General features: G+C 34.9%; 2 protein-coding genes across 6 annotated transcripts in view; both read left to right on the plus strand.

The window, feature by feature from the left end:
• The window catches only part of AHCTF1 (AT-hook containing transcription factor 1), an 83,221-nt gene extending 58,641 nt beyond the window's left edge, over nt 1-24,580 (plus strand). For 3 of the 5 annotated variants that reach the window (XM_024130672.3, XM_024130677.3, XM_024130676.3), the window contains 10 exons: nt 1,880-2,072; nt 3,665-3,868; nt 4,551-4,965; nt 6,688-6,811; nt 8,970-9,067; nt 11,109-11,317; nt 12,870-14,706; nt 19,144-19,277; nt 20,356-20,438; nt 22,212-24,580. In XM_024130672.3, coding sequence (XP_023986440.1) covers nt 1,880-2,072; nt 3,665-3,868; nt 4,551-4,965; nt 6,688-6,811; nt 8,970-9,067; nt 11,109-11,317; nt 12,870-14,706; nt 19,144-19,277; nt 20,356-20,438; nt 22,212-22,401 — 3,487 coding nt within the window. In that variant the 3' untranslated portion in view covers nt 22,402-24,580. The remainder of the gene's footprint in view (nt 1-1,879; nt 2,073-3,664; nt 3,869-4,550; nt 4,966-6,687; nt 6,812-8,969; nt 9,068-11,108; nt 11,318-12,869; nt 14,707-19,143; nt 19,278-20,355; nt 20,439-22,211) is intronic. The other 2 variants (XM_024130675.3, XM_024130678.3) reach the window with 2 other exon arrangements.
• Nucleotides 23,643-27,423, plus strand: part of LOC102984258 (kinesin-like protein KIF28P) — an 85,135-nt gene continuing 81,354 nt past the window's right edge. Inside the window, 1 exon segment of the mRNA XM_028488120.2 lies at nt 23,643-23,711. Within this exon segment, the coding sequence (XP_028343921.1) occupies nt 23,643-23,711 (69 nt within the window).

The raw sequence follows: 27,423 nt of genomic DNA on the forward strand, positions 1-27,423 counted from the left end.
TTTTTTTTTGCGGTATGCGGGCCTCTCACTGCTGTGGCCTCTCCCGTTGTGGAGCACAGGCTCCGGATGCACAGGCTCAGGGGCCATGGCTCATGGGCCCAGCTGCTCCATGGCATGTGGGATCTTACCGGACCGGGGCACGAACCCATGTCCCCTGCATCGGCAGGCAGACTGTCAACCACTGCACCACCAGGGAAGCCCTATTATTTGTAGATTTTTTGATGATAGCCATTCTGACCAGTGTGAGGTGATACACTTAATAATTACACTGTAATTTTAAAATTTTCTTTAAAATTTTTATAAATATTGTTTTAAATTCTTGAATGAGTTTTTAATGCTTGCTGTAAATAAATTATTTGGGCAGTATTATAGTAATTTTAAGAAATTTTGCATCAGCTGATTGCTTAGAATTTTTGCTTAATGATTTCAGACTGCCTAGAGAAAAGAAGCAAACTTTGTTTTATTAAAATTATGAGCAAAATAAACTGTTAACTTGCTTTCTTTGATCTCATTGTTGATTGACCCATGAATAAAGCTTATTTTATAAATCCCAACTAATCTTGGTTGGCTTCTTAAAGCTTGTTCCTGGGTAACAGAGCCTACTAAAATGTCTTAAGTGGCTTCAGATGCAATAATATGTTATTTCGTAACCTGTGGTATTAGAAAAGTAAATAGTTAAATTGAAATTTTGCATCCAACATGAAATTGTGATTTTGTTTATTTTATTTAAGAACATTGGAGAGTTGAGAAATGTTCATAATCATCAGTAGCAGAAAACAAACAAGTGTCTCAATGTAATGATTCTTTCTCTTTAATAATATGACCATAATTTTTGGAAATTTTTGATTGTTTACATTTTATCAATGACAGAATGACAATTTTATGGGAATAAAGTTATCTGAATCTATGATACTAAGAATAAAGTACTCAGAATAAGTTAATAACTTAAAAGCAATTAGGGCCAAAGCTGTTTGTAGTGTACATAATGGATATATTTTCAAATTGTGAAAGGATTTTCCCTTTCTTGGATTAGATTTTATTAGATTGAGGTTCTTTTCCTTTAATTACCCTCAGGAGATGGTAAGAAGATTGCTTCAAATGGATGTCATTATCACTGGCATTCTGTTTTCCTACCAGTAGTTTCGATATTTTTCCCACAAGTCACTTTTTCTCAGTTCCTTTGTATTTTAATAGATCTGGAGTTCAAGAAAGGAGCGATAATAAAAGTGTTAAGGCTCTCTCTCCTATCATTTGATATGATAAAAATGTCCAGGACACTATAGAAAGCCATTTAGTAGAATCCTGGGATTCTCTTTTGCCACTAACATCATTAATTTGAGAAAATTAACTTTTTTTTTGGTTGGTAAGTCTAGTCTTTATTGTGATCAGAACCATAAAGGTAAATAAACCAGTATTCATTATGTACCTCACATGTGGGTGAAAGGAATTTTTATGTTGTGAAAGTGAATTGTACCAAATGGATTGCTAGGGAAACATTGCCTTGTCTTCTTGAGTATTTAAATCATTAGCAGTTCATCTTCATTTGAAAATAATGCCTGGCACATAGTAGGGGCTCAGTAAATATTGGTAAAAGGGAGGGAGGAGGGCTAGAACTCCTTTTCAGGGTTGTGGAGAGATGACCAAATTGTTATCTAGAATTCATAATTCTCTTTTTTGCTACTGAATTAATTTTGTTTTCTGGAACTAAGGGTGGCATTACAGTAATATACTTGTCTGAATTTATATTTTCATATGGTTCTATTTACCAGTGAATATAGAAGTCTGTGTAATTAAATGGGATACTAATTCTTTTGTTTCTTCAGTATAACTCAAGTATGTTACCAGGATTTTTCTATTTATATGTATGCTGTGATTACAGACTGCTGGATTTGGTTGTTCATCCTGTCCCCCAGCCTTCTCAGTGTTTGGGATTTATTCAGCAAAGCCCCACAAGATCTCCTTTGTCCCTGGCATCCACCTCATTGCCAGTAAATTCACAATCAAGAGGATCACATCACAGTGCTTCCAGGGCTTCAGAATTACATTTACTTGAAACTCCTCTTGTAGTTAAGGTAAGTATTAACATGTCTAGCATTCCTAGTGAAGCTAGGAAGTTCTTACTTTTCAAGTAGCAGAGAGAAATAAGCTGTTTATAATTGATATCTTTGGGTAATAAGGGGCTTTAAGCCTTTATTTTCCTTTTTTCTTTTCTGTGGATATGTTTCCACAATGCTTACTGTATTTTTATATTTCCAGAAACAGACTATTAAATTTACCTTTTGTGGTTAACTGGCACTATGTTCAAGGTTAACAGTTATATTGCTCTGAAAGTAATGCAAGCCTATGTGGTTATTATAAATAGGCCTTTTTCCTTTGAAAAATGCTTTCATATTCTTGGGTTTGCTTTTTTTTTTTTTTAAATTCAGTTTCTGATAGCATTTTGCCATTATTTCTTTCCTTTATCAAATGCTTTTTCATTCTTAATATTTTTAGAAAAAATTTATTTTAAAATTCTGGCTCCTTCAATAAAATTATAAACTGTTACTCTTTCCTACTATCAGTAGGGAATTGCTTTTTCCTTCACCCTCTCTGATAAATTATTAGCTGAGAAACCACAAAACTAAACTTGTGATGACGGGTAACAGTGGACTTTTACCCTCCCATTGTCAAAATGTTTTCACGTATGTTATCCACAAGCTCATTGTCCAGTGTTCGGGATTCAGACCCAGAAGCTTTCTTTTTTTGTTGTTGTTGTTTCTTAATTGTTTCTGGATATCCAGCATGTAAAGTGAAGCCAGGGAATTCTTATTTTTCAGGTTGGATAAAAGATACTTTAATAAATGCTAGACCTAAAATAGTTATTAAAAGAAGTTGAAAAGAAGCTTGCTAAGATTATTAAGTTCCTGGCATTTAATATCCAGTATATCTAACTTTTTTTCTTCTATAGAAAAACATTCACATTTTATTCTCTAGGGCTAATAAGTTCAAATGAAATTAAATGAGGGAATAATTTTGTACTTGGTACCAAAATGAATCTAGGAAAAAAAATCAATATAATCTTGTAACAGATCTAATGGAATTTAATAATCTAATAGGATTCAATAATCTGTTTACTAGTCCTTTAGAGAGGTTAAGTGAAGGAATTATCAATATTTCTAGTAACTAGTTCCTATGCTAATTATTTGTATTCATTGTAGTAAACTGTCAGAATTTTTATAAGTAATTCAATTACTATTGGAGTCGTGTGATGGAGTTATATTTTTTCTAAAACATTCTTAAAAGTCAGTCTAACTTAGATTAGCTTGCTATAATTAAACTAGGTTTTGTTCATCACACACTATCATCTCTTTCACCTAACTAAAGTTTTCTAAGCAATAGTTAAATAATTTATCTTATCTCAGCACTTTATTAAGTTGAACTTAAACCTGGGAATAACCAAGGTCTTTAGAATGATTATGGATGCAGCTTTGTTTTATTTTTATAGCCTTATATATAGAAAGCCCTGAGTAGAATTTTGTATTTCCAGTAATGTAACAACTTTTTATTGATATTTTTATTGGAGATGAGAATATAGCCACCATTGTGACTCGCTTGGCCCTGTCTGTCCTTATGTAGATGCCTTTTACAAACACTAATGGTGAATTCCATTTGCTCTTTGTCATAGAAAGCTAAGACTTTGGCTATGTCAGTTACTTCCCCTGGATTTGCCGAGTTCACTCCTCAGTCCATCCTAAGGTCTGGTCTTCGAACAACACCTTTAGCGTCTCCCTCTTTGTCACCTGGAAGGTCTCTTACTCCTCCTTTACGACTTAAAGAAACTAGAATTTCATTCATGGAAGAAGGCATAACCACAAAATGGACTGCTGGAGTAAGTTTGATAATAGTTGGAACAAAAGGATTTAATAAGAATATATTAGCTCTTATAAGTAAAAAGTTAGATAAATTGATTTATGTAATATCACTATAGATTTTTATATACAGTCTTGCAGGTAGTCATAAAATCAGAAGACATTAGTTCAGAAGGCAACTTTAGGGCCTTGGCTAAACCAAACCCATCACTTACAGGTGAAGAAAATAGGGCTAGAAGCACCAAGTCAAATTATCTACAACCAGATAGCTATTTGGTGGTAGAAATGGGACTAGAATTGTTTTGTTTCGTTTTTTTAAATTTCTTTGTTTTGTAACCCGTATTGTACTGCTTCTCTTATAAGTTCCTAGTTCGTTGTCTGTTTAGGGAGGGTATGTCTTCAGAGCTCCACTGTAGGTTAATAGGAACTCATTGGTGCCTATTGGGCGTCTTGCCTATTCTGTGTTTTAGTCTTTTGGGAATAGTGATCTATTACCAGTTAGAGAACCATTAACAGTCATTAACTTTTAATCAGCAATCTGAAGAGAATGGATTTAGAATAAGTGAATTTTGATGGAGAGAAGAATTTGGAGAAAAACGGAACGTGGAAAGGGTGGGTATGATTGGGGTGGATAGCTTAGACGTGACTGATTTTTACTAGTAAAATTATTTTTCTCCATACCTTTACTTAACAACTTAACAGGCTGCAGATGACAGCAAAACAAAAGCGTTTATTACTGCACCTTTCCATAAATGTGCAGTTCCAGCAGAAACTGAATGGCTGAAGAATAAAGATAAGGGAACATCTTTTCCCCTGAATTGCCCTGAAAAGGACCATCAAGAAATGAATGTGAGGTCACAGGATACAACTTCACAAAGTTTGGAGCAACTGGATGTGAGCATAGAAAATAGCAATACTTCAACCAGATCAGACCAGACTACCTTGGAGTATCAGGATGCTCCATCACCAGAAGACTTTGAAGGTATTTTCATGGCCTCTAAGCCAGTGACACGCTCTTCCACTGAACAAATTACTAATTTAACTGAACAGACTGAGAACAGTGATAAAGATACATTTGAATCGGAAGTAACTCCTCCAGACCTGGAGAAACAAATGGGTAAGAACTCATCCCAAATATTCAAAATGGCCATTGATACTCTTCAGTAAAATTTGTAATAGAGGTTTTTCTGTTATAAGAAAAACATCGGGGGCTTCCCTGGTGGCGCAGCAGTTGCGCGTCCGCCTGCCGATGCAGGGGAATTGGGTTCGCGCCCCGGTCTGGGAGGATCCCACATGCCGTGGAGCAGCTGGGCCCGTGAGCCATGGCCGCTGAGCCTGCGCGTCCGGAGCCTGTCCTCCGCAACAGGAGAGGCTGCAGCAGAGGGAGGCCCGCATACCACAAAAAAAAAAAAACAAAAAAAACAAAAATAAACAAAAAAAAAACCATCGGGGTTAAATAATTATATGATCACAGAACAGTAGGTTCTAGACATAATGCACATATCTTAATTCTTTCCACTTAGAAATATGGCTTACTTATATTGTTACATTCATTATAAGTAGGTATGAGATTTGAGGAGAGGAGAACTTAATGTGTGTTCTTTTTTCATTTGGAAATGAAATTTGGAAAAGAACAGTAATGGTTAAGGAAGGAATGTCAGGTATCAGTGTGACTTAAGGTCTTCCTATAGCTATGAGAAATAATAATACTACTTTTACAGACTAGATTAACTTATCCATACAGCAGCCTCAACTTTCTAGAAAGCTGCTCAGAAAACAGGAAGTTCATTCTACTCTCCATCCCTACCTCCAAAATAATCACTGGAAACTGAAAAGTAATGTCCAAAGACCCATGAATTTATTGTCTTTATATTCATTTGTCAAAAAAATTTTGAGCCCCTAATTTATGTGCAACAGGTGGGCTCCGGCTTTGTGTGTGCTAGGTGTTATGTGATAAAGTAATAAGTAGACATAGCACCTGCCCACAAGTAATTTTGCACGTAGTGGATTATATATATCAAACAAGCACGTACCATGCAGTTTGATAAATGCTACATGGGGAACATATAAGGGACCAGTAGAACACCAGGAAGGGGAGAGATTTGGCTTAGAATTGGTGAATCAGAAAAGTTATTCTATTTTTATGTTTCTTACCCCTGCATAGATTTAAAGGTAATTCTTAATTTTAAATATGTAAAACCCAATACTTATATAAAAATTGTGTCTTAGTGGTTTCTTTGGAAAAATACGTTCTGCCTAAGCTGAACTAAGGTTTATTTTGATGTGCTGTGTTCCACTAAAATATTTGAATGGTAAATGTTCGACAAGGATGTTCATGGCAGTGTCTTCATTGATTAGTCCTAAAATGATTAGACAGTCTCAAATAGAAATTTTTATTGTTTTTGTGGGGGAGATTATATAGCACAAACTTTAGAGTGAAATAGGCTAGATTTGAATCTTACTAGCTCAGCAGTTACTAGGTTTGTGATCTGGGATAAGCAGTGTAACCATATGCTTCTGTTTTCTCATCTGTAAAATGGGAGTAATAGTACTACCTCCTGTTGAGGATTAAGAGAGTTGTTAAATGTAAAACACTTGTAACAGTGCCTGTTAAGCCAAAAGTGTGAGTGGTAGATGAAAGAGAGGGGGTTGGGAGGGGGTCTCTTGGCCTAGGCTCAGAGAATTAGAAGGAACTTGCAGTCTGCTGCCAGTGGAGTAAATCTAAAAGTACAAAAAGCAGACCCAACAACTTATTAAAAAGTAATAGGCCAAGACCGTGAGTAATCGCTAAACATTTAGCATAAATAATTATGAATGTTCTTAACTGTGTGATTTATAGGCACTTTAGAAGATGCAGAAACAAAGGATCTCTTAGTTGCAGAGGGAGTACTTTCAGAATTAAATACCTTAAGCCCCATTCAAGGAGTTGAAGCTTCTCTTTGTGTACCATCAGTCTGTGAAGGGTAAGTTTATAGAGAAAATTTCAAATATTAGTAAGGTTTAATGAAACTGTGAAGCAGTAAATATTGATATTTGTTCTATGCATAGATTATCTCTTATTTTGATCTTTGGCATTTCCATTTTGGTAATGTTTTCTGTTATGAAAGAAGTTCATTTGTACAACTGTGTGTTATTTCGTAGTTATTATGAAATCTGAGAATGATACCAGATGTTTCCTAAATATATAGAGACATGATAAATTGAGGCAGAACTCTTTAATATTCTTTGGTGATTCTATTTTTGTTGAAAACCAAAAGTGTCATTCACAGCCACGCATCCCTCCATGCTCTCCCATTTTCAGTGGTTTCAGGATGATCAGGTATGTATCCTGTAGCACCAAGGCAGAGCATAAGGGAGATGGTTCAGAGGCAGTAGTGTTCCCTGCCATTTGATTGATACAAGACTCTAGCAGTTTTTGTTTTTCAGTGACTGCTTGAACTGTTATGCTCCCAATTATTCCGTTTCATTTAGCACTTAACACATTTAGCCAGTGTACTAGATGATGTATGGCAGTGCTACTTAAAGTGCGGTCTAATAAGATTGATGCCAGTTCCCAGTTTATGGTCCACAGCAAGATAGCATCTTCTGTTAGAATATGTATCAGTAGCCTTTTTTGAAAGTCAGCTGAGCTAATCAGTGAAGTAATTGATTGATTGACCTTCTGGCATAAACTCCTTATCTCATTGCAAGACTGGACACATTGTATATCAGCACTTTGAGTAACACTGTTGCAGAGCAGGGGTCTCCAGCCCCCGGGCTGCAGACCGGCTGTGGACCGGTACCGGTTAGGAACCGGGCTGCACAGCAGGCGGTGAGTGGCGGGCGAGCAAGTGAAGCTTCATCTTGTCACTCCCCATCGCTCGCTTGAACCATCCCCCCTCATCCATGGAAGAATTGTCTTCCACAAAACTGGTCCCTGATGCCAAAAAGGTTGACCGCTGTTGTAGAGAATACCAAAAAAGTTGCAGCTTCAGTTATCAAGAAGTAGTAAGGGTAATTTACTGAGATTAGCCCACATAAAATGTGATAATTTAAGGCGTTGTAAATGGTTCATTACTTTATAAGTCTTGAGAGTGACTTCACAAACCACCCACAAAAATCAGTATCATAATAGTCACCTCTCATACATTGAACTCAATCAGATGCTTCACTTCTGAGACGAGAAATCCTGATTAACTGTGATCTTTGCCAGGCTTTCATGGAAAAAGAGGGAGAAACAGTACAAAAGGATTATCAAGATTGTTTTGTTGTTTAATTCTAAGGTTTTTAAAATTTTAATGAAAACTAATATTTATTGTAATGGGTTTGATGGATAATTACAACAATGGCAAATCAAAAGAGCATTCACTTGACCAGAAACTTTGTGGTCATCAGTAACAATCTAGGTGAATATTCACCATCCTTGGCAAGCTAGTTCCTTTTTAAATGTAAACTTATTTGGTTATGGGTTCTTAGTTATCCTTACTATAAATATTGTGATTGAGGTAAGTCTTACAAATATACCTACAAATAAATGTGTGTATATTCCAAATACACACTTTTTCTTGAATTTACTTTACAGTTTGTTTGTCCAGTTTAAAAAATCAGCATGCTTTAGTTGGCTTTAGGGAAAGGCCAGCTCAGAATAGAAAGGGACCACTGTCAACATCTTTCCAGAACACTTATCAAGTGATTAATGCAGGTCACACTGGTCTCCGATTTTGAGTCATTTATCATGTGCTTTCCAGTTAGCATTAAAATATTGAATCTGATTCTACTGAGTATATGGGGGAAATGTCCATAATATTTGATAGATTTATTTGAAGAATGTGGCCACAGATAATTAAAATTTATCCTAAGTGTAATTTATACTGAGCAGCATTTTAAAATCATTTTATTTGTAGTTTAAGGTCATGCCATTGTATTCGACAAAAAAAAATTAGAAAATAGGAAAAACAAATACAGCATTACTTGTTTCTAAATTCACTTGTAAATTATTTAGTATTATTCTGGATGAAGTTGCATGGTATTTTCTCTGAACCTCAGTTTTCATGAACAAAATGAAAAGTAAGAATTGGGTAAAGCAGGTTAGAGCAGATGGAATCTTCTTACACACTAAAGTATATGTTTCTATTTCTAAAGGAAAATCCTCACCCCGAAGTCCAAGGTACCTGTTTTAGACGAAGGACTAGTATCTGTTGAAAGCTGTACTTCTGCATTTAGAGCAGGTAACAATAAATGTATGTATTATTTTGACGTTAGAATTATTTCATTTTAGTGTTGTATCTAAAGAGTGTTCTATTCTTAGGACAAAAGAATCTGGATAATAATCCAGACTTTGTTATCTCAGTTATTCTCCAGTTGTTTCCCCAGCTAAAAATAGAATTCTAAGGAGGTGTGTCAGCTACCAAACAGTGGGTTGCTTATAAAACATTCTGTGGTTCTCATAGTGGAAGTTTTAGAATGCTTTTTGTGGACATATTTAAAGAAGAGCAAAGTAAATTACCAGTCCCCAGCCAGACTGCACACCTGCTTTTTGATCTTCTGAGATTCAGTTATATATACAGGGAAACTTCCGTATTTATTCTGTGTTTGTGGTAACATATAGCCAAGATTGGCTTATTATTATTAGAAAATAATCTCAAATGACTGAATTTGCTCCAGGGAAAATGAACAGATACATGGAATTTGTTTTGTTTTGTTTTTTTTGAGTGCCTCCTCTCAGTTAGACCCTGACTATACAGAGATGAGGAAGATATATTTTCCTCCTTGAACTCACAGTTGGCTTTAGGGAAAGCAGACACCTTGAATGCCTGTGCCTAGAACTTGTCTAAGCATTTCACATATGGTGTTGACACTGTCTGACTCTAGAGCTCATGCTCTTAACCATTCTATCCTTCTGCCTGTCACATTATGAATAGGGCTTAGGACAAGCCTGAGCAGACCTGTTCTCCCCCCCCACCCCCACCCATTAAGAATGTAATATATATTTACTGTAAAATAATCAGGAAATCATAGTCTCACATATAAAGTAAAAATCCCCATAACCCGGTTACCCAGTTTAAGAATCTATTATTAAGAAAGTGTCTTTTCCCTGAGTTTTTTTCCTGTGCATTTTTTCCCAATATGTTGAAAGAGGAGGTAAGTGCGGTAGATAGAGAATACCAAGGATTTAAACAGACTGCTTGGGTTCATAACCCTGTTCTGCACTTACTATGTATAAGACTATGAGCTATACCTCTGTTTCTTTGTCTATAAAATTTAATAGCTTTGACTGTTAATAAAAGCTCAATAAATGTTAGCTATTATAAATTATTAACAATTAAATTTATTATAATCAAAAGCAACTATTTAAGATATTTTCCCATGTCATTAATACAGATTAATTCTGTTCTTTTTAGTGGCTATAATAGTATTTCATAGTATGGATGTTCTGTGGTATGCTTAACTAATTGCTGATTGGTGAACAGTTTGAGCTGATGACCATTTTTGTTTGTTTTGCTATCTCATTTCTGCAGTGAATATTATTGGGTATGCATCTTTGCACAGTCTGTGTCAGTGTTTCTTTTGAGCAGACTCCTAAACATGGCCTTGCTGGGTCAAGGAGTGTGCACAGATTTTTAATATTTTATTGTTTTCGCCAATAAAGGTTGTTTAAAGAGGAAGGTGAAAGATAAGGAGAAATTTTTCTTTATGATCCCCCCCCCACCCAGTTTATTTAAGTGGTAGAGTATGTGGCCATTTGGATGCTTTCTGCCAAAAGGGAAATATCTAGTCCTTTTCACAGCCAGATCAAAGCCCAGATTGCATGTCCCTCATGTAATTCTATAATGGCTCAACAAGTATAGCTGGTTGTCTAGTAGTCACGTGGTGAACATAATTTTCAGATTAATAAGGAACAAACACATCTGAGCTCCTCAGAGCAGTTTATCATCATATTGAAGTTTCACAGTAAGGGCAAGAATTATATTCTGGTTGAGAAAAACCAAAGTTGTCATTTTTAAATGTAAAATTTATCTTCTGTGTTTTATTTTTGTGGAAAGCAAATATGTATTGTTTAAACTGAGTGATTGGATACTGATGAAACAGGAGTGATATATAAATCCTCATAGGCTTTTCCTCTTTTAAGATGTTAGAAATTTTTTGGCACTATGACAGTTTTTCAAGGAAACATTAAGTGCAATGCAACCTTTTCCCTTCTGTTTGCTTCCCCAGTTGTGTATATATCTTTTTTTGTTTTTAGCTTAAAATATGGAAGATTAACTCTCATTTTTCTTTCAGCTATGGCTGATGTTCTTGGTGATAGTGGAAGCTCTGGGCTTGTTATCTCTGAAGGCCCTATTATCTCTGAGCATAGGCTTGACCAGGAAACAGCACTGAACTTAAAAGAAGATCATGAAATAGAAGTTGATGTACTAAAAGCAAGTGTTGACTTACCAGAAGAAAAGCCTCCAATTTCTGATGATTCTCCTGATACTCAAGAAATTCATGTAAAAAAAATAATTTTTTATTTCTTTGTCAGTCTTTCAGTTTTGGTTTAGTTAGGTTTCAAACCATAGTTCAAATCTAATGTATTCATTTATTTGACTGCTATATGAAAACCTCTTTATAAAACTGTGTTCAAAAAAGTATATAAATATATTGTGGAATTACAGAGCACATCCTTTAAGTAAGAATTGTTTTTCATGAAAACCAAAAGGCTGTGTTAAAGAAGTCACAATTTTAATAATTTAATTTTTGCTCAGTATCCGGTTCAAATGAAAGTTCTTTTAGCCATAAGAAAACAGATATTGGTTATCATAGAGACATGTATGACATCGAAAGTATCCAGAGCGTATATTTGAGAATAATTGAGTACAGTTAAATAGGATTCTTTCCCACCCCCCCACCCCCCCATTCATACTTGTGGGAAAATGCTGTTCTGCTGGCTGGGGTTTAACTTCTTAGACGCTCCAGAAAGGTGGGAGCTTTTTTGTGTGGGGGGGGTTTTTTGGTATTTTTATGACTTACATTTCCTAAAATTCCACCAAATCTCTTTTATTATCAACAGGCAACTTTTATATGATACATGAATTTAAGATGAAGAAAAATCACCTCTTCTAATTATTTATAGAGATGTGATTGTATAATATTTGGGAGGTTTAACTCATAGAAATGTCATGGTTATCCATATTCAGTTTCATGAGTATTCTCACTGTGAGTTAGATGGATAAAGTCCCTGTTCCTTCAGCTGGGAAGCTAACACAATTTGTGGGCATGGTGTAAATGGGAATCCTCATTTCTGGGTATTTCCAGTCTTTCATTTCACTGAATGTTTGGGGAGTGGGAAAATGTCATTGTTTAGGTGGGTGGTAATGTTCTACCTTCTTGGTCAGGAGATCTCTCTGTTACTTTCTGCCTCCTCCTTTTTCTCCCCTTCCCTTACCAAAAGGTAAATGCAAGGAGCATTCCTTCTTCCACCAAACCCTTGCAAGAGAGGTACTGAACTTGAAAGCCTTAGGAATTTCATGGTTTATGCAGCCCCAGCAAAGGGAAGAGGATTGAGTCTAGCCCAAGGGAGCTTATGTAGGTGAATTCTTCTTCAACCTTATGGGGATCATGCTGTTTAGAAAAAGTGTGGTTAGTTAGGTAATTTGGGGATTATCATTAAAACACAGTTTGGGGGTTGTTTCTTTTTCTCCGGTTAATTTTTCTTTCCTTGGGTGAGAATAGAATAAGTCCTTAATTATCACAACTGTTAGCATCATAATAATTTTTAAGGTTTTGTTAAGACTGTCTTTTTTAGCCAGAGAAATGTAGAATTCTACTTTTAATTCCATTCAGAATCTCAGTATTTTTCTATCTAGTTATTTTGACTGAGTGAGAAAGTCTGATTGCTTAAATGGATATTTTATAAAGTAAACCCATAAGTATATGCCATATCAAATGTAGTTTATGTTTAACAATTCATACACCAAGGGAGAGGTGGTCATGAAAAAAATTTATGCTTTAGGTTAAAATAAATGTATACATTAACAGTCTCTTATCTTTAATTCATTTTAGGTAATTGAACATGAAAAGCTTGAAGTTCAAGATTCAGGACAAGAGGCTAGGAATCTTTCATTTAGTGAGTTGTATCCCTCAGGAGCTCTTAGGCTTCGATACAATTTTGATACCATTGAGCAACAGTTTTGTGACTTACCTGATAACAAAGACTCTGCTGAGTGTGACATTGCTGAAGTAGATGGGGAACTTTTTGTGCCACAGAGCAACTTTACCTTGATTTTGGAAGGTGAAGAAGGAGAAGTAGAGACAGGTGATTCTGCAGCATCTAATGTGCTAGCTAAAGCAGCTAATTCAGCCACTGAGGAAAAACATGTATACAGTGGGGAAAATGATAATCACGGACATGTTGCAAATTTGCCATCTGGCATAACTAGTGATCAGGAGTCCGAAAGGGTAGAGACATTACCATATGTGCCTGAACCAATTAAAGTAGCAATCGCAGAAAATTTATTAGATGTAATTAAAGACACAAGAAGTAAAGAAATTACTTCAGATACAATGGAACAGTCCATTCAAGAAAACATACCTTTAATAAGCCAAAAGGTAATGTGTTCCACCAAGTTAGCCAAATCTACATTTAAGACTATTCAGGAAACAAGTACGGTGACTATAAATGTCAGCGAGGTTAATGACATGATTTCCTCCAGAACTCGCAACAGAGGACGTGTCCAAAACCTGAATGTCAAATCGGCACAACAGGAAGAGTCAGCAGATGTTGCTACTCCTGAGATGCTGGGACTTTGCGTTACAAAGAAAACTAGGAAAACAAAAGAAATTTCGGGGGCTTTTGAAAGTGCCTGTTCTGATGATAAAGGAATATCTCATAACCAGCAAATACCTCAAAATTCTATTACTCCTAGGAGAGGAAGGAGAAAAAAAGAAATTAATCAAGACACTTTAGAAAATGTTAATTCTGTGGAACCAGAATTACAGGTTACTCCAGGTAGGGAATTAAGAAGGTTAAAATCATCTCAGCTGTTGGAACCAGCAACTGAAGAAACTTCTTTTAGAAAAGAAGTTAAGCTTTCATCTGTTACAAAAAGGACTCCTAAACGAATTAAAAAATCTGTTGAAAATCAGGAAAGTGTTGAAGTTATAAATGATCTGAAAGTCAGTGAGGTAGCAAGTCCTAGCAGAAGTACCAGGAAATTGAGAAGTGCTAATTTGGAAACTTCTAAAAATACAGGATATAAACAAGATGGGGAGTCCATTGAAGAGCAACTGCCTATTCAACGTAGTAAAAGGGTTAAAAAGAAAGAAGTTAGTGCGTCAGATGTAATAGAAGATTCCAAACTTGGTTCATCCCAGTTGACTCTTCAAGCAGAATTTGATACTCCTGCTACACCTAGGAAACGTGGTAGACCAAGAAAAATTAATCCCTCTGAAGATGTAGAATCTAAGGCTGTTAAGGAAGAAAGAAGTCTCAAGAAGAGAGAAGGTCTCAGCATCCAAAGGAGATCTACAAGAAGCACCCCAGCTAAAAGTGAAAATACTGATGTTGGAAAACCAGCTTTAGAAAAATCCGTTTTAGTGCCAAATGAGGAACTTGTTACAGCGATGAGCTCTAAGAAGAAGCTTACAAAAAGGACTGAAAACCAAAGCCAAAAACGTTTATTACGCTCAATATCAGAAAAATGCATAGATGAAGAAATGACAGACAAAGAACCAAATGACCAAGAAGAAAAATTGCTTGCCACAGTTGCTTTGACTAAATCTTCCCGTAGCACAAGGACTAGATCTAGCAAGGCCATCTTGTTGCCGGACCTTTCTGAACCAAAAAATGAGTCTTTTTTATTTTCTCCTCCTGTGTCAAAGGTTCCAAGGAAAGAGAAAGGTACTTTTATTTCTTTTCAAAGCATAATTTTCATGTCATTCCAAGTCTTCAGTTTAAAAAAAATTCTGTTGGTTCAAACATGATTAGATTTTGTGTTAAGGCACTAATGGATTATTTCTTCTAAAAATGATTTGTAGTTACAGGGAATTCCTCCCCCTTCAAAAAACAAAAACAAAAACAATTTTGACCTTTTGATAGTAAAATTTAAATATTTTATATTTTAAAGTTTATTTTTAGATTCAAGAATTTCTGTTTCACCATGACTTTTAAAATCCTATAATTCACTTGACATAGGTTTAATTTTTTAGAATAGTATTATTTCTCTTCATTCTGCCCTTATATCATGTGACTTAATTTTGGTTTCTCCCCAGATAGAACCATCATTTTTGTCTCATATCCCAGGTGATGTCCACAACTTCAAATTGTTTTGAAGGGAAACAGCAGTAGAATTCTATTGATTACAATACAGAAATTATTTAAATCCATATTCCCTATTGTCTATGAACTGGCAAGGCTACATGCCCAACCTCCCTCACTGATGATAAATGAGCTAATGATTGTACTGTTTGGTTGGTATAGTTCATACCTTCTCAACAGGAGTGATGTCTCTCCCAAAAGGGTAAAAATATCTTACTGTTTTTTATGTATAAAGCAGAGATATACATAAAGTACATAAACAGATATACAGTATTATCTGTGCTATTAAGATTTCTTGAGGGGAATTCAGTGAGGGAGACAGTTAAGGAAAAAGGTCTAAAAAGGTGCTGATAAAGATTAGGGACTTGTAAGTAAAGTAGGTGTCTTTGTTGTTCTACTAAACTTTTTTTTTAAACTGTTGCATGCATTTTTAAATGCATTAGTGAACATCCTATATAGTTGCTTCCTGACTTGGGGAAGGCCAAGAGAAAGATAAGTCATTTAAAAATCTGCAAACTGAAATTTTCTGTCTTCAACATTCACTGTGTAAAAACCTCTTTAAGTATATTCATGAAGTCCAGTTGTTATATTTACATAGCACAAGCCCAGGAAAGGGCCCTTTGCCATAGAACTGGTCATTTGACCAAAAAATGATCTGTAGTTATAGGAGATTTTGGTAGTACTGTATAATCCAGTTTCTTCATGCTGTTGGGAAAGTGTGCTTATGCTTATACTTGGCATGGAGGAAAATGAAATGACCAATTGTGTAAGATTTTAGCTGACTTTACTAAGCTGCTATTTTAGATAAAAGTTAAAATGAAAAAGAACAGTGAGTGGTAGAAGAATGTCATTAACAAATCTTTTATACTTTTCTAATGACTTTTAGAGCATAGTTAATGCAAAATTTGGGGGTTTTTTTGGTAGAACATAGCCAAACATCTCAGTAATTCTGATATTTGTTATCTTTACATAGTCGTCATCTGTATACATGTTAACTATAACTTTTTCCTGTAATAAAAATAATATATGCCTGCCACAGAAAATTAGAAATTAAAAACATTTAATCTAGTCAACTAGAGGACCAGTAACCACTGTTCACATTTTCTTATATATCCTTCTAGTTGAATATATAGTTTGTTTTTTATAAAACCCAACAAACTACGGTATGTGTATAGATATATATACTGCTCCCCCCACCTCCTACTTACTTCATGAGCATTTTTCCTCAAAACCCTGAGTGTTCGTGGTTTTGTATTTTTTTGTTTGTTTTTTACACATTGATAGAGTCCACATGTGACATTTCATCTCACTTATGTGCCGCAGATCACTCAAGCATTCTCCTGCCAGGTATTTGAATTGTCTTCATACTTTCTGGTATTAACAATAAGCATCTTCTAGTATGAGGTTAGAGGTGATAAGAAATTTGGGACTGAGATTTCTCACTTCTGCCACTTACTAGCTGAGCAGAAAATCATTTAACCTTTCTGAATCTTGTTTTCTCATCTTTACAATGTTGGTAATAATGCCTACTACGTAGGGTTCTTGTGAGTATTGAGTATTCACTACTTTAACAAAGGAATTAACACCATCATTTGTTTCCTTTCTTATTTTGCCCTCAGATTATAGTTTCTACACTCTTACAATACCTTCTGTCCCTTGTGCCTATTTAAATTGCATTAAAAAAAAAAAAACTCCTCAGGGAGGGGTGGGAGGTACAGAGAAGAGTGGATACAGAAATATTATATGATTAGAAAGCTGGAGGCCATCCTCTATTTAATTGAAACATGTCAAAGAAACAGATAATCGTAGAACCACTAGCTAAAAAGAATGTAAAGCTTTACATTTCATTAAGATTTTCTCAAATTTCATTACTCAGCTGCAGATATTTAAGAAGGGTTTGCTGTATACCTGAGGCTATACTAGGGTATACATTCACCAGTTCATTTGATTCTCAGTATAACCCAGTGTAGTACACGTACTATTATTCCTTCTTTCCACAATGAGGAAATTGAAATTCAGTGCAACTGAGCACCCACATCACCCAGGTAATGAATAAATAGTGATGTCTTGGAGCCGATTCCTGCTGGCTAGTGAGAGCCAATTGTTAAATATTCAGGAATTTTGTGAGCCAGCCATGGAACATTTATAGCACAGAAATAAGCAAATGCTGTAAATCAGAGTTGCATTTTTTGTTGTTGTTGTTGTTGTTTTTTCCTTCCCAGAAAGCTGTTTACCAATACATTATTGGGTTTGAATCTATAGGACTTTTGAACTTCTTAGGCCTTAAGTAGCACTGGCCACCAAAACTTACCCTCAGGAAGCTTACCGAACGAAGTACGCAAGGAATTCAAAGTATAATAAAGTCTTGTCTGGCTAATAGAAGCGTATGGAAGGAATGGTGGGGCTGAACATTTTTGCACGTGATAGTGTATTTTTGTATTTCCTTCTTTATTCCTTTGGGTGCAGTGGGGAACTGTAGGTGAAAAATATGAGCTGGTCTTTGAAAAGCCAAAGAAGCTGTTACTCCTGGTAGCCTGGAAAAAGAAAAATAGAGTGTACCATTTTCATAGAGCATAGATTTGTTTGTCTGTATCTTAACTGCAAAAGAAAGGAGTTACCACCAGTGCCACTTAAGCCACTTATCAGCTGGGAGCGGAGATGACTTTTATTTCTGACCCTCACCCCTCTTTTTTCTTTTGTTATAAATCACATGCTTTACAGAATTTGATAACTTATAGAACTCTTGATTGTCCCAGTAAGTGAAATATCATTGAACTATAATTTGGGAATTTTATTCCAAAGATTTATAAATTATATTCTTGAAATTATAACATAACATGCAAACATCCATAAAGCACTTGCCATATACTAACATTATTCTAATCTTTAATCTCCACAGTAACTTTAAAGGTGCCATTTTGAATCTCATTTTATAGATAATGAGGCCCAGAGAGGTTTAGGTAACTTGCTTTTTGTCCCACAGCTAATAAATCCAGAAGCTAGGATTTAATTTCTGGCAGACTGGTTCAACTGCACCATGCCACTTCGATAATTACATTGCTAACTGCCATTAATATGGAGACCCTATATAGTAAAAACAGGGAAAAAAATCTGAGATGGAGTGTGTGATAAATATTTTTAATTACATACTTTCAAGTAATTCTTAATTAAACCATTTCTATTTGTCTATGGAAAATCTTCCTGTCAGCCTGTTTTTCTGTATTGTTAACTTTCTCTGTTTGCTTTTTTCCTGTTATTCTGTGGACTTTTCTATTGTTCCCCTTGCATGGAACAACTGGCTCAGAATAAGCTGAAAGGAAAGAGGGTTTGAGTCTCTTCTTTGTAAATAAAATTGCTTTTTAAAAGAAAAACCTTGCCTCTGGAAAAGCAGGAATTATGAAGCAAAGTAGCTCAGGTTACACAGGGCAGGCATACCTGGGAGATATTTTCAGATTAGGTTCCTTACTATCATAATAAAGCAAATACCACCACGTTAAAGCAGGTCATGCAAATTTTTTTGTTTCCCAGTGCATGTAAAAGTTATGTTTACACTATACTGTAGTCTTTTAAGTGTGCAATAGTATTTTTAAAATGTTCATACTTTATTTATAAAATTCTTTATTGCTAAAAAATGCTAACCATCTTCTGAGCTTTAAGCGAGCCTAATCTTTTTGCAATAGTAACATCAAAGATCACTGATTACCGTAACAAATATAATAATAATGAAAAAGTTTGAAATACTGGGAGAATTACCAAAAATGTGACACACAGACATGAAGTGAATAAATGCTTTTGGAAAAATGACACTGATTGACTTGCCACAAACCTTCATTTTGCCATACCGTATTTCAAACCTTCAAATATGCCTACCTCTTTTTATTGTGCTTTGCGTTATTGCCCTTAACCGCACTTCACAGATCTTGCTTTTTGTTGCAAGTTGAATTTATATATGTCTATATATATAAAATAGATATACATAAATATACAGTGTTTTTTTCTTTCTTTCTACCCTTTTTTTAGCTAAAAAAATAGAGGCTCCTGTGCAGCTGCAAGAATTAGTTTCGGATTTATCTTCTCAATTTGTCTTCTCACCTCCTACTTTAAGGACCAGGCGGAAAAACACATCTAATACATCCAAACTTGTAGATGAACTGGTAAGAAATGCATGATTTTATTTGTATGTGTATTTAAACATGCTTTTTATTTTTTTAAGCAACGCTTCCTAGATAAACTTCTTTTAAAAAGAGCAGACATTTATACTATTAAGTCCAAAATTGTCTTTTCTGCACTTTTGGGGATACTACCTTTAAGACAGATTGGTATGTTACTCATGGTTTATTATTGGCAGCTGCTGTTGAAATTACCTATTAGGGGAAGGGTTTTTAAATTGTAGTGTCCCACCATAATTATCTGGATGTATTTATTTAAAATTTAGGTCCCTGACCCCCTGGAGTGTCATCGACAGACCACACTTGGAGAGAGAGTGTTACAGAGCTGACTAGTTGCATGTAACTCTAAAATAAAAATAGTTCAGGGATTGAATGTGAGCATGAGACCCTTATATTTACCAGTCTTAATTCATAAGCGTGTCTTGAATTATCTGCTGTGAGCCAGTTACTATGCAAGGACAAAGGCACAAAAATAATTCAGGCAGATTCCTTGTTTTTCAGGAGTTCAGTTTAATTGAAGAGGCAAAAATACAGATAATTATTTCACAGCATGATAAGAATCATTTATACCCAGATAACCCTGTAGACCCTGTAGTTGGAGGAGAAGACAACAGATGCAAAGGCACAGAAGCCTGGTGATGCATGAGGAAGGGGGTGGGGCTGTTCACAAACTAGCAAATAGCCATGTGCATGCTTTAAGTAGTTTCAGTGAAAAGGGAATTCTAGGGAGGAAAAATTGTCACTGGTGGCCTAATTCTTATACTGCGAGAGCCTGGATTTGGACAGAGTCAATAGAACAAAAGGGCAGGGGACAATGGAAACATTCCAGAATAAAATTGATGAGACTTGGAGATAACTGAATGTGTGGGGACAAGGGATAATGAGCTGTCCTAGATGACCAAGGTTTCTACCAAAAAATATAAGGAGTCCATTTGATATTTGTTAAGTTTAAATTCATTTAGCACTGTTTGGCTATATTCCTTGACTCAGGATGGAACTTTTTAGTTTAGATTTCAATTGTTTAGTTATATAAGTTTCATCTTTAAAAATTTTTAACCCATAGGAAGATGATGCTCAATCAGTTGAAACTGTGGGAAAGCAACAAGTGAAAAGAACCAGGACTGCAAAAACAAAACAAGCAAGCAAGTAAGACTTTTTCTATGCTGTTATTTTTTTCCGTTTTGTTTCTTAAAATTAGAGAAGACTCTTAACTTAAAAAGAGAAATTAAGCTCATCAGAAAAGGGTAATTCTTAGGGGCATTTATATGCACTGGCTCTGTGTAATTGTTAGATTTCACTGCAGAAGGTGGCTTTCTTATATAGCATGAAAGCCCATTCATTCATCCTTTTTAAAGAAGGGTATCACCTCACACCAGTCAGAATGGCCGTCATCAAAAAACCTAGAAACAGTAAATGCTGGAGAGGATGTGGAGAAAAGGGAACCCTCTTACATTGTTGGTGGGAATATAAATTGATACAGCCACTATGGAAAACGGTATGGAGGTTCCTTAAAAAACTAAAAAAGAACTACATATGACCCAACAATCCCACTACTGGGCCATATACCCAGAGAAAACCATAATTCAAAAAGACACATGCACCCCAATGTTCATTGCAGCACTATTTACAATAGCCAAGTCATGGAGGCAACCTAAATGCCCATCAACAGAGGAATGGATAAAGAAGATGTGGTACATATATACAACAGAATATTACTCAGCCATAAAAAGAAATGAAATTGAGTTATTTGTGGTGAGGTGGATGGACCTAGAGTCTGTCATACAGAGTGAAGTAAGTCAGAAAGAGAAAAACAAATATTGTATATTAACACATGTATGTGGAATCTAGGAAAATGATATAGATGACCTCAATTGCCAAGCAGAAATAGAGACACAGACGTAGAGAACAAATGTATGGATACCAAGGGGAAAGAGGGGGGAGTGGGAGGAATTGGGAGATGGGGATTGACACATATGGACTACTGATACTATGTATAAAATAGACAACTGATGGCAACGTACTGTATAGTATAAGGATCTCTACTTAATGCACTGTAGTGTCCTAAATGGAGGGGATATATGTATATGTATGGCTGATTTATTTTGCTGTGCAGTAGAAGCTAACACAACATTGTAAAGCAACTATGCTCCAATAAAAATTAATTAAAAAGAAAAAAAGAAGGGTAGTAGGGTGGGGGTAGTTGAATACCTACTGAATCTTTGTTTTTACAATGAGCTGGGGAGGGGAGTGGGATGTTTCACCTTAGTAAAGATAGATAACTATCAGTAAAAATCATTAAAAACTTTTTAAAAATCCTGTGATTATTTCACTATTAGCAATTAAAATTTCATCCATGGGGAAATGACTCCATTTCAGATATATTTTTGCTTAAGTTGAATTTCATAAAAGCACAAAGTAATCCATTTTATCTTTCTTTAAAAACTGATTTAATGAGAGCTTTTGACTATAATAACACTACATATAAATTGGCTTTGTGTATATGTGGAAAACTTCGTATTATGAAAATATATACACAGTTGCTAATTGCTGGTATTTGAGAATTGCCATTTCTCATACATCTCATTATGGGCCTGCTGGGCTCTCATTCCATGGACTGGCTACTGGTACTTGACCCCTCCTTGTAACCCAGCAGTATTTATTAATACATATGAAACATTTAAATGAAAATTCAGCAGTAATTGTTTTGAGTATCCCAATCATAAAGAAAATTTCTATCATGTGAAACCTTAACTCTGCCTCTGATTAGTTTATTTGACTAACGTTTTATTTCACTTCTCCTTTATAAAATAAAGCACTAGAAAAGACTAATCCCTAACATTTCTTTCAATATATTGGGAAGCCAATTACATTTTATATTATAACATGTTTATTGTTACTTAAATTAAATCGTTATTTCAGAAACACAGAAAAAGAAAGTTGGTCACCTCCTCCAGTAGAAATTAAGCTGATTTCCCCCTTGGCAAGCCCAGTTGATGGAGTAAAGAGCAAACCAAGAAAGACTGTAGAAGTAACAGGAAAAAGTCTTGGAAGGAGCAGGAAGAAATTGTCTTCTTTTCCAAAGCAAGTTCTACGCAGAAAAATGCTGTAATTTTTTTCCAGTTTTTAATGTACACCTATTTGTAAAGTCATCAGAATTGTGTGGATTATTAAAAACCATCTAATTTGGAAGAAAATAATTTATATAAATTATTGTAAATTTTTGTAAACAGAATGTCTTCAATAAGTAAAGTAACTCCATATGGAGTGTGATTCTTTTAGTGCAGGCAGTTTTTTCTATTTTATATTAAGACTTCATACATTTATATAATATGTAAATATGGCTTATTATTGGAATGTTAAATAAAGTGTATACTTCACAGTAGTCTGTGTGTCTGTTAGATTTTTGAGAGGGGATTTCTGTTTTAATAATGACTTTATATGCTAGTAGGTATTGGTTCCATTTTCTTTCTCTGTGGTTAAAAGTATTAGACCAATTTTAAAATGAAGATGATTGAACTGGTTTTTTTTTAAGTTGCTGTTTTATAATGTATGCACTTTGCTTCTGTGATTAAGATTTCTAATCATAAATTGGGAAGGCTGTTACTGTGTTGAAATTGAATTATGGGCATGTAATTTTGCCACCTTTTTGTAGTTTAACATTTTGTGCATTCTACCTCAAATTAGTAATTTTCCAAGTAATGCATTGGTTAAATATAATGTTGGCATTTCTTGTTCAGCAAGCTTAAAGGCTGTTATCCTTAAAGTCTCTTAATTATTCAGAGACTGATTATCCAGGTTAGACTGACCGGTTCACTGCTCATTAGCAACTTCTTAAAAGGGTTTGAGTAGTCAGAAAAGAAATGTAAAATACATCTGATTCGTGGCTATTCAGTGCACCTTGTATGTGCCTGATATTCCTAGAATGAGAAGTCTGATCAAATTTTATAAATATTCTTGCTGTGAAGGAGCTTGCTACTGAATCGCAGAAATCCCTTAATATTCAGGTTTTTAAATGACAAATTCTCATAGGACCTCAGGCACAGAATACTGAGGATGGGTAAAGAGTGTGAGTAAATGTGGAAAAAGGAAAAGAAAAACCACTGTTCTCTGCAATGTGACTGTGTGCAATTAAGTGGTGATGCTTGATGTGGGCTATAAAATTCATCAATAAATAAGTATTGTAAAATTATAACAGGTAATCGATAGTGTGTAATGAATGGACCATTAATAATTGATTGTCTAGAAACAGACTGCTTTTGTTGGCTAAGCTTTCAGTATTTCAGTGTGAATCATAAGCAGTGTACTTTCTACATTATTTTTCTACCAAATAACAATACGAATAATGGGAAAATGATGAAAATGCCTATGCCAAGTATTGACAGTGTGAAAGCGGCAGTACGAGTGCGGCCTTTTAGTCAGGTTAGTGATAAATGTTACATTGCCTTGTTGAAAGTTTGACTATGACTTTCACTTTATTAATTTTTTTAATAATAATTATCAAACTTGTATTTAAGCTGCTTGTCATTTACCGAGTATTAAATTTATTTAAATTAACTTGTTAAATGGGTAATTTAAAGATCTAAACATAATTCAGAAAACATTTCATTCGTTTGAGCAAATAGCACAATAAAATTGACAAGAAAAATGTATTGTCAAGTTATTAATTTTTTAAATGAGTGCAGTTTGGTGAATATAGACATTTGCTATGTATTTTTAATAATGTACTTTTTGCCCCTCAAAAACAATAGATCATAAGCAAACAAATTGCCAGTTCTGAATGAACTCTGCATTTTACATGCTTTTATGTATAATTGTGTTTATATAACTTTACAGAAACACCAGTCGTTAAACAATTTATGGATTATACTTATTCTGGGACCTTTAGCAATTGGCCTATCTTTGATTATCAGTGGAGTAGTTGAATCTTAAGATAATTGTTAACAACAGCAGAGTTTTGATTGTTTGTTGTGAACTAGAAACTGAGGATACAGTGTACCATCTATGTATGTTAATAATTTATAGCAGTATGTACCGTGGTAAGGTAAATCATCTTGGCACCCAGAGAAAGATCAGGTATAGTTCATTCTGCCTGCAGAGAACTTGAAGACGTCTGGAGCTAGAAGCATTTGTGATGACCATAAAGGATAAGTAAGATTTGGATAAGAGTATGCTAGAATGGCATGGAAAGGTTTATTTGACAGTAATTAATTCTGAATGGGATACAGTGTAATGATGACCTCATATTACATCTTTTTTCCCACTTGTACAATTTGCCGCTTTTTCTTTCTTGTCCATTAAAACAAAATACTGCTTTGCACATTTTCAGTTGGTATCAGTTCTGTCCTGTCCCTTGACATTCCTCTATATTGCAGAAAATATTTTAGCAATCAGGCAGATATATGATTAGATAACTTTATATGTATAACTAGACAACTTCAAGTGTAGCAGATATTTAAGGTTTCTGAAGTGGCATAGTTTTTCAGGGAACTGATGCAGAAGATGTCAAAGAATTAACTTGTGATCAGTAAATTAAATGTTTTGGCCAAAAAAAGGGAAATGAAACTATTTTATGACCTAACCCATCAACACATTGAAAGTTATTCCAGGGGTATTTTTCACTGGACTTTAATATCACTAAACTAACTGCAAGTTTTAAACAGTTAACAAGGGTATAGAAATGGGCAGTAAAGCAGTTACATAATTATACAGCCTTTAGGTCCACTTAAAGTGATTGCATTTGATGCAAATCTACCACCGAAGTTGGTTATCTTAGACTAGAATAGTAGCAAGGAGGAAAGAGAATGAATTCAAGAGGTGGTTTGAGGGTAAAGAGTTATGGATCACACCTGGACAACTGTTATACCGCCTTGGTGACCTAGACCCTGCCCAATTTTCTAACTTCATATCCAGTCTTCATCTTCACTGTGGGATGAGAGAACCAACTTTATGAGACTTCCTTTGTTTTAAGAAAAAGGCTGTCAGGAGCCTTTGAAGTCGGATGAACTTGGGTTCAAAACCTGACTTTATCACTTACCCACTGTGTAGCCTTCAAGTTTTTAAGCTCTGAGCCTTGAATTCCTTACGTGTAAAATGGAGATATTGATACCTCACAGGGTCGCTGTTACAAACACTGGATGAAATGATCTGTAAGTTAGCACTATGTTTAACAAGTAAACTTTTAATATTAGCTGCTATAGTTATTTTCACCATAATATCAGTATCTTTTAAATGGTTTTATTGAAATTATAATTTACATTCTATACATTTAACTCATTTACAGTGTATAATTCAATTATTTTTAATATATTCACGGATACATGCAACCATTACCATAGTCAGATTTATTGAGAGAACATTTTTATCACCTCAAAAAAGACTGTACTCTTTTTTTTTTTTGAGGAAATTCTTCAGGGTCAAACACAAAGACTAAAACAAATTTAAAAGAAGATAATGCAGGTAGCAAACAAAAATCATTATCATAGTTAATATCGTCAGATAAGAGAAGATACTGAATCTATGACCCAGAAATAGAACGCTAGGAACAAAGTTAGAGAACAAAAGTGAGTTCCTACATATTTCTTTTTTTTTTCAGATTTTATTTTATTTGATTACCAAGGCAAAGACATTGATAAAGCAAGTACAATCTGCAATAATAAATACATCTGCAATAGATGCTAAATATCATTAAATTATTATATAATTTAGACAGTAAATATGGTCTATTTTTGGTTCTTTCCAATAGAATACATTTGATCACATTTTTTTTTATATACAGCAGGTTCTTATTAGTCATCAATTTTATACACATCAGTGTATACATGTCAATCCCAATCGCCCAGTTCATCACACCACCATCCCCACCCCACCGCAGTTTTCCCCGCTTGGTGTCCATACGTTTGTTCTCTACATCTGTGTCTCAATTTCTGCCCTGCAAACTGGTTCATCTGTACCGTTTTTCTAGGTTCCACATATATGCGTTAATATACAATATTTGTTTTTCTATTTCTGACTTACTTCACTTTGTATGACAATCTCTAGATCCATCCACGTCTCAACAAATGACCCAATTTCGTTCCTTTTTATGGCTGATTAATATTCCATTGTATACATGTACCACATCTTTATCCATTGGTCTGTCGATGGGCATTTAGGTTGCTTCCATGACCTGGCTATTGTAAATAGTGCTTGCAATGAACATTGGGGTACATGTGTCTTTTTGAATTATGGTTTTCTCTGGGTATATGCCCAGTAGTGGGATTGCTGGATCATATGATAATTCTATTTTTAGCTTTTTAAGGAACCTCCATACTGTTCTCCATAGTGGCTGTATCAATTTACATTCTAACTGTTGTGAGGTGATACCTCATTGTAGTTTTGATTTGCACTTCTCTAGTAATTAGTGTTGTTGAGCACCTTTTCATGTGCTTCTTGGCCATCTGTATGTCTTCTTTGGAGAAATGTCTATTTAGGTCTTCTGTCCATTTTTGGATTGGGTTGTTTGTTTTTTTTAATATTGAACTGCATGAGCTGTTTATATATTTTGGAGATTAATCCTTTGTCAGGTGCTTCATTTGCAAATATTTTCTCCCATTCTGAGGGTTTTCTTTTTGTCTTGTTTATGGTTTCTTTGGCTATGCAAAAGCCCTTAAGTTTAATTAGATCCCATTTGTTTATTTTTGCTTTTATTCCCATTACTCTAGGAGGTGGATCAAAAGAGATCTTGCTGTGATTTATGTCAAAGAGTGTTCTTCCTATGTTTTCCTCTAAGAGTTTTATGGTGTCTGGTCTTACATTTAGGTCTCTAATCCATTTTGAGTTTATTTTTGTGTATTGTGTTAGGGAGTGATCTAATTTCATTCTTTTACATGTAGCTGTCCAGTTTTCTCAGCACCACTTATTGAAGAGACTGTCTTTTCTCCATTGTATATCCTTGCCTCCTTTGTCATAGATTAGTTGACCATAGGTGCGTGGGTCTACCTCTGGGCTTTCTATCGTGTTCCATTGATCTATGTTTCTGTTTCTGTGCCAGCACCATATTGTCTTGATTACTGTAGCTTTGTAGTATAGTCTGAAGTCAGGGAGTCTGATTCCTCCAGCTCCGTTTTTTTCCCTCAAGACTGCTTTGGCTATT

Source organism: Physeter macrocephalus, chromosome 4 (assembly GCF_002837175.3).
Source record: "Physeter macrocephalus isolate SW-GA chromosome 4, ASM283717v5, whole genome shotgun sequence".
Taxonomy (NCBI): domain Eukaryota; kingdom Metazoa; phylum Chordata; class Mammalia; order Artiodactyla; family Physeteridae; genus Physeter; species Physeter macrocephalus.